The sequence below is a fragment of the Callorhinchus milii genome, unplaced genomic scaffold, assembly GCF_018977255.1.
Source record: "Callorhinchus milii isolate IMCB2004 unplaced genomic scaffold, IMCB_Cmil_1.0 Scaffold1, whole genome shotgun sequence".
In the NCBI taxonomy this organism is placed as follows: domain Eukaryota; kingdom Metazoa; phylum Chordata; class Chondrichthyes; order Chimaeriformes; family Callorhinchidae; genus Callorhinchus; species Callorhinchus milii.
This window is the reverse complement of record NW_024704742.1, coordinates 90,087,862-90,095,307: the sequence shown is the minus strand read 5'-3', so window position 1 is coordinate 90,095,307 and position 7,446 is coordinate 90,087,862. Positions and strand designations below refer to the sequence as shown.

General features: G+C 38.7%; 1 protein-coding gene across 1 annotated transcript in view; it reads left to right on the top strand.

Moving 5' to 3' along the window:
• Positions 1 to 3,142: 3,142 nt before the first annotated feature.
• LOC103178080 (ADAMTS-like protein 1) overlaps positions 3,143 to 7,446 on the top strand; it is a 162,562-nt gene continuing 158,258 nt past the window's right edge. Inside the window, exon 1 of the mRNA XM_007892594.2 lies at positions 3,143 to 3,261. Coding sequence (XP_007890785.2) covers positions 3,143 to 3,261 — 119 coding nt within the window. The remainder of the gene's footprint in view (positions 3,262 to 7,446) is intronic.

The following is a 7,446-nucleotide window of genomic DNA, read 5'->3' as shown; positions in this document are numbered from 1 at the left end:
GTAAAGTGTTCAACAAAAGTTCCATTACAGTGAGCAAAACATAGCAATAATAATAATCCTTGCATTTGATATAGCACCTTATCACGTCATTGAGATGTCTCAAACTGCTTCCCAGAACATTGTAAAGTATATTTTGTGGATGAAATATGTGAATGATAACTCCTGCCACCCCCCCAACCCCACCTTCCATAAATGCACAATGATTATAGGAATAAACGAAGAAATATTGTTTTATTTTATTATTGAGAACTTAGCTGAAGGCTCATGGCACATAGACCCTATGCATAATCCCGTTTAAAAAGAGTAGCAGAGGAAACAAAATAAGTAGCAAAGAAATTTTTTGAACAATGCCAAGCATTTAGTTTTAATGGTCGTAGGAGGAAGAGAAGACTGAAGAAGGCAACGAGTTTCATAGTTATGAGGTACTGGGAGTTGGAGTCGAAGATGATCTACTGCAAGTGAGAGACCTGGGTTCGATTGCTGGCAGGGTGAAACCTTGGGCAAGTTTCCTTACTCCACATGCCTGATAATAATCCCTCCAGAAAAAAAAAAAAAATTGGTCACTTCAATCCACGACTGTTTGTGCGACACTGCTGTGCGCAATTGGCTGCCGCATTTCGCCACAAATATACAGTCAGCTCACATTACAGTCTATTCTGTGAAGTGCTTTGAGACATCTAGTGACGTGAAAAGCGCTATATCAAATGCAAGGATTATTATTATTGTTGTTACTGAATCTTAATTTCAACCATGAGTGAAAAATTACCATGTTCCTTAACGAATGTGGCATGTTAGTTCTGTTAAGAAATATCACAATTTCCAATCTATTACCAAAGACTGGTTGCAGATGTGAAATTTTCTCCTCCCAATCTTGGTGTGATGTTTAGATCACTGGCCGGTTCATTCAGTCATTTTTGTCACTGTCTCGGTCCAGATTTACTGTTGCCAATTACAGAGTATGGCATTTCAGAGTTACTTCCAGGATACCAGCATAACTGGATGAATTTGTTCAGAAGCGTTCCAATTTTCACCCCTGTGTTTGGACGCAGTGGGAGCAAGAGTGGGCAGGATGACAGTCTATTGAGAGTGTGGGAGGAACAAGTGAGGAAAGTTTGCAGGAACAATGAACATATAGCAGTAAATAAAAGTGAAAAAAGACAGAGAAATAGTGGATGGAGCCAGATGTAATGGAAGAATCCTTATCAGATGGCAAGCTTATTTTTGAATCCCATCCAGAGGTCGAAGAGAAGTGCAAGATATTTGAGCGTTATTCAGATCTTGGAATAAAATTGGGTTTTATGGAGAGTTAAGAATTGGTGAGGGGAACACAGTTTTTGGCTGGAGTGAAGTATGTTCTTTAAAATATGCAGAGTTTATTTAAAAGAAACAATAGCAAAATTCCCTGTGCACATCCAATTTACTATTAAATACTTCACATTATACTGGCCGCTTTCCATAAAACTTAATTCACTCTCAATGCTCTGAAGTAAATGCTTTTTCATGCATTGTTTTGCTTTAAAAATAATAAGCAGAGATTAATTCCTATTTAAATTGCAAGGAGTTTTCTTTTTGATAAAATGATAATGTTATTTATTTTTCAGCTGATAGGTTTGTTTCTGTCCGATCTAATTTGACTATTTAATACGAGTCACGGAAATAGTTTAATCATTTACAGCTTTTGACAGGGAGCATTCGTCTGTTAAGTTACTACCTGAAGCTGTTTAACAGTCAAAATCTATCAATACCAACGTAGCTGTCAATCTTACTAGTCCCCTTGGCTGGTTACTGATTTTTGTATTGTTTTAAAGAATTTTTAAAAAATTCTCCCTGTGGAGCGTTAGCTTTACCATATGTCATTCTCTTGACAAAGAAGGTAGAATGTGCTTGGGTTGTGTGGCCAATTGCTGAGAGGTTTGCAGGAATGCCATGATTTGCTTGACTTCCAATGTTACCTCAGTCATTGTAGGACTGTGGGTCCTGACACAAGCTGCCTGAAATTGGTTGCAGGCTCTGCTCTGATTCTTGCTCCTCCATAGCACAATAGGTAGTGTTACATTGACCTGCTGTCCCAACTCACTTTCTCTGGGTATATACTTACAGTTAGGTCGTTTCCTTGCAGTGTTGTCTTTGCAAGTGGCTGATTTGATTTCTCAAGCAAAACATGTTTGATTTATAAGCAAAAATCTCTATTCTGAATGCATTAGACTTCAACAATCTGCAGTTTAATTGCTGTTTCCAAGAAAGCACCCAACACAAGCTCTGTCTGTAATACTTGTACCTAGTAGACTTCTCATCTGAATAGTTTGGCAATAGAGAAAATAACTACATCTGAGCAAAGTGCAAAAGCATTCTGGGTGCCAGTGTAGAAGAGACATTATACTTATTGTGTTGCAGAATCAGAAATTGTCAAAGAGAAGACCATTTGGCCCACCATATCTGTGCTGCCTCTCTGAAAGAGCTATCTGTGTAGTGCCACTCCCAAAGCTTTTTCCTATACTCTCTTATTTAATGTTAATATGTCACAACCTTGCAATCGAAGTTGAAAGCAAAACTAGCTGCTTCATTGCATAAATTCAATATAATTCTCTAAATATTGTTGCAAAATTGGGATATGTCCAAGATTGGTTAAGAGCACTCTGTGTGCATTTCCTTTACATCTCTATGGTTACAGGTGCTTAGTACTGTAGTAGCTTCCATGTCAATGCATTCATCAAAATGTGTATTGGTTGTTGGCATTTCTGTGTTAGCCTGTGTATCCTGATCTTACTGCATCTATTAATGTTGAATAATTTATGTGCACCAAATGTAGCCCAGCTCTGAACCCGCAAAATCTGAAAAAAATGTTGTGCACATATAGCTTGATCTTTCAGTTTGAAACTGATTGGACAAAAAGATCAAAGTGTTCCCGTTGAAGGAATTGAAGCCGAGTATCAACTGTTTGCTTATCCTTAGAAAAATAATTCCGTATTATTTTTAATTGTGCATAAACTACCTTCAGGGCTATAGCCCTTACATCTCAGCTTCACCAAAAAACAGAACACATCGAATTTTTGCTGATGTCTGTCTGTTTTGCTCTCTGAAGTTCCCCATTTGTGAATACATTTTCTGACCAAGTTGAATGTGTGTCTTTCAGAGTTTAAGAATGGCTCAGTCTGAGGAGGACAAGGACTCCCAGTGGGATGCTTGGGGCCCTTGGAGTGAGTGCTCTCGAACCTGTGGAGGAGGTGCTTCGTATTCATTGCGACGATGCCTTAACAGCCGGTAAGAGTAGAGGCAGTATTATGCCAGTATCTAACCCATGAAAGCTTGTAATTTAACCTTGCCTTAGTCTGAGTGACCATTGTATCTTAAGATGTAAGATTACTTTAGCAGTGTGGAAAAATCTTAAAATTCAGTCTTAATTCAGAAGCATAGTCATTAAAAAGAACTAGTTACCAAATTAAGACTGAAATTTAAGTACTATTCCACAATCCCTGCGTGGTATTAAATTCCAAAAACAAAATGGTCTCACAAGCTAAGACCAGGTGGAATTTCAAGCATTTGAAGTGCCTTAACCTTCATTTGAGCCAATGCTGCCAGGGATGGTAGAGCCAAAATAGCAGAGGAGCCAATATCCCAGCAATAACAACCTCCACTTCACGCACAGAATTATTCATAAAGTTAAACTGGAAAAAGAGAAAGTGTTATATAATATAATAATCCTTGCATTTGATATAGTGCTTTTCACATCTTCTAGACATCTCAAAGCACTTCACAGGATATACTGTAAAGTGAATTGACTGTATATTTATTTGTGGGCGAAAAGTGGCAGCCAATTGCGCACAGCAGTATTCCACAAACAGTCGTGGATTGAAGTGATCCATTTATTATATTTATTTATTTATTTTTATTTTTTCTTGAGGGATTATTATCAGGCGTGTGGAGTAAGAAAACATGCCCAAGGTTTTGTCCTGCCCGGAATCGAACCTAGGTCTCTCACTTGCGAGGCGAGTGCTCTAACCATTGAGATACAGGACACCATAGTTGTAAAGTTTGACTAATTTGAATACTATCCAGAATTCGATAAGCAGGATACGTCCCTCTGGGGAGGGAGTCTCATTACACTCCAGATACAAAAATCTCTATGTCTAGGTGACATACATGAAATTCTGAGGTCTGATTTGGGTGACGTCTTAAACATGGTGATGGGTTTCTGCATGTGTCAGATTCCTGTCTGATCAGAAAAAACTCAATAAACTATATTATGCCTATGGACAGGACCACAAGCTGCAGTCTGGCACCCTAGTTACGTCCACAGCTGTAAAGCAAAGGAAACACAAATCTTGTGTTAACAAATCTCAGTAATTAAAGGAAACTGGAAGCCAATTTATTTTTCTCAATCGTGGTGATAACTTTTGGAAACAGTTCAGCCTGTAATGAGGTGAGCGTGTGTATATATGGGTATGTGTGTGTATATATGGGTGGGGGGCAGTGGGGGGATTGTGGGGCACCAACACTATTTATTTCCATTCCAATAAACCTGGGATTTAATAATTATTCAATAAATTGTAGGACATTAGTAGATTCATAAGCCAAACCCAATGTGCAAAAGTAAAACCATTTCAGTGACTGTACACTAAAGGCCACATATAAAATTCCATTACCACAGGAAACTGCTGAAGTCATTTATCTAGAGGGAGTTCATCCCCACCAATGGAAACAAAATCAGAGAGTCTGAGTAACGTTCTACACTTAGTGGCACATCCGTCCAGACAGGTCATTGTTAAACAATCAAAATAGCTGTCAGAAAATGGACAAGCAAAGGAGTCGTAACGCATTTGGGATTATGGGTATTAACAAAGGGAGTATTAAATTACACTTCAGCTACGGTCAACCTTTGTCCCACAGACTCCAGCTCCTAGATAACGAAGGCAAGGGTAGATTTCAGATTTCCATTGTTTTCTTCCCTTTGTGTAATGATGGATACAGAGGCATTTTGTGGACAGGATACATATCAACTGAAGCAGAAGGACTTTCCAACAACATGAGTTTACTATAACTGGATCTAAATGCTAGGCATAATCACTTGAGTAAGAGAAGTACGTGAAATAGTTGAAAATTCCATTTTATATAACCCATTCTTCCATTTTGGCGTGGTGAGCTATTGGGGCACACCATAATGTCTAATAAACATCTTATAGATCTGATAAATGGAAGTGTTTTGCTGAGTGACTAGAAGACCTCTTCAAAGGGCATCAAATGTTTTGATAGCAGCCTCTTGTTTCATCGACTTCCTCTCAAACAGGGCTGTTTTTCTTCACTCTGAAATCTTGCAGCTGCTGTGAGCTGTTTTCAGTGCTGGTGATAAATTTTCATCATACTGCTTCGTTCAGACAAAGATTCAATTCAGCTCTTTGTTTTTCCAGCGCACTTAGAGGCAATGGTATTGAAATGGTCAGGATGCTTAGCTCAGGACTAAACTGTTAAACGTACCCTGGACACCAAAGCATTAGCATTGAAGCGTTAGGAATAAAGCAAAAGGCAATGTTTCCTTTTAACAAGAGGTTCTTCTCAGTGTTGGAGCGTGCAGAAAATAGAAGTCTGAAATGTCCAAAAGCTTTCCATAGGGAACAATCTGTTCCAGAATAATGTGACACACAGGACAAGCATGATATGAAAAGCATATTAAAATATAATACATTCTTCAACTAAAACTTTAAACTAAATCAAGTGAAAAGCAAGTCACATGGTGGAGATCTTTCACTCTTGTCTACGAGCTGACTAACGGGAAGCAATGAACTGTTAGTGGCATTACTGGCGAGTTAAGTAATGACCGCCATGCACTTATGTGACACAAAGCACATAAAAATGTTCCTGGGGTTGATTGAATTTAGCCACTAGACATAATAACACAATTGGAAGGATGTTTCACAGCAAGGGGCATGCTGGTTGGTACGCTTCTGGTCATAATGTTCCAAATGGGAGAAATCCACGCCAACATTTACATTAACAATGAAACGTCCAGGACCCGAAGCAACATCCGACTCAAAGGTGGGACGGTAGCCATGCAGTTCAGACCAGAAGGGCAGCCAGTTGGAGAAGTTTTGGGGTGGGAGTGGAGCACGCAAAATTAATTTTACGCGAATTAATAATGGTGAGTGACATAGAGAAATCATGCTTAAATTTCAGGATTTGCAGCATATGTCAACTGTACTATAAAGCAATCTTTCCACGTGAGAGTAAAATCACCTCACCAGGATCCATAGATTGGGAAGAAATTTCTGGGTCTAGACTTACTCCATTTATCTTGCATTTAAGAGTGCCCAGAAATTTGCAAATTCTTAACCAGAACCATAATTTTGAAGCCAGTTTTCTTTTCAGGGCTACAGAAAAACAGCTTCACAGTTTAGACTCAATTCAACAATTTGTCAAATTCTATGTCAAATTCTAGCATTTATGAAATGCTACATAAAGAAAATCTAGACCCAGGTGGAATTGCTTCCCCATAGACGTTGTGATGTTAGGGCTTAGTGGAGCATTGCTCTTTTATAATAAGAAGTTAATAATAATAATTCTTGAATTTGATAGAGCGTCTTAACATGTCTTCGAAACATCTCAAAGTGCTTCACAGAATATATTGTGAATTGAATTAACTGCAGCCAATTGTGCACAGCAATATCCCACAAACAGACATGGATTGAGTGACCAATTGATATTATTTTAAAAAACATTTTTGAAGGGATTATTACCCCAGAAACATGATGCACCAATCGACTAAAAATTGTGTTTCTACTTTCGGGTTCCTACTTACTGCTAGGTAAACAGAGGCACTAAGAAAACTTGCCTAACATTTCACCCTGGCCAGGAATCAAACTCAGATCCTCCTACTTACAAGGCAAGTGCTCTAACCACTAAGCTACAGGACTCCATGCTACAAGTTGGGTTCAAATTTAGACCAGACTGTTGGGCTGAAAGTTTTGTTTCTACTTGCTGTAAGGGGAAACCCAAAACAAGTTTGGGCAGACTCAATCTGGTTCTTAGTATGTTTAGGAAAGCACAGACTGTCTATAACCTGTCATTGACCTGAAACGTTAACTGATTTTCCTCTCTCCATAGATGCTGTCTGACCAGCTGCATGTTCCCAGCGATTTCTGTGTTTATACCAGATTTTCAGCATCTGCAGTACTTTGCCTTTTGCCTACAATCTATGCCAATTTGGCTCACATGATACCACTGATGCCAGTGATGTGAGTTACTGTGAGATCATTGAATTGTCACTAGTGCAGTCTTTCCGATGGGAAATTATACCGAGTTCCTGTCTGCCTGTTCTTCAGCTGGATAACAAAGATCTCATGATAACCATTTGAAAAAGAAAAGAAGTTTTCTCCTGAAACAAAAGGCAAAATACTGCAGATGCTGGAATTCTGAAATAGAAACAGAATTCACTAGAAACCCTCAGAAGGTCAG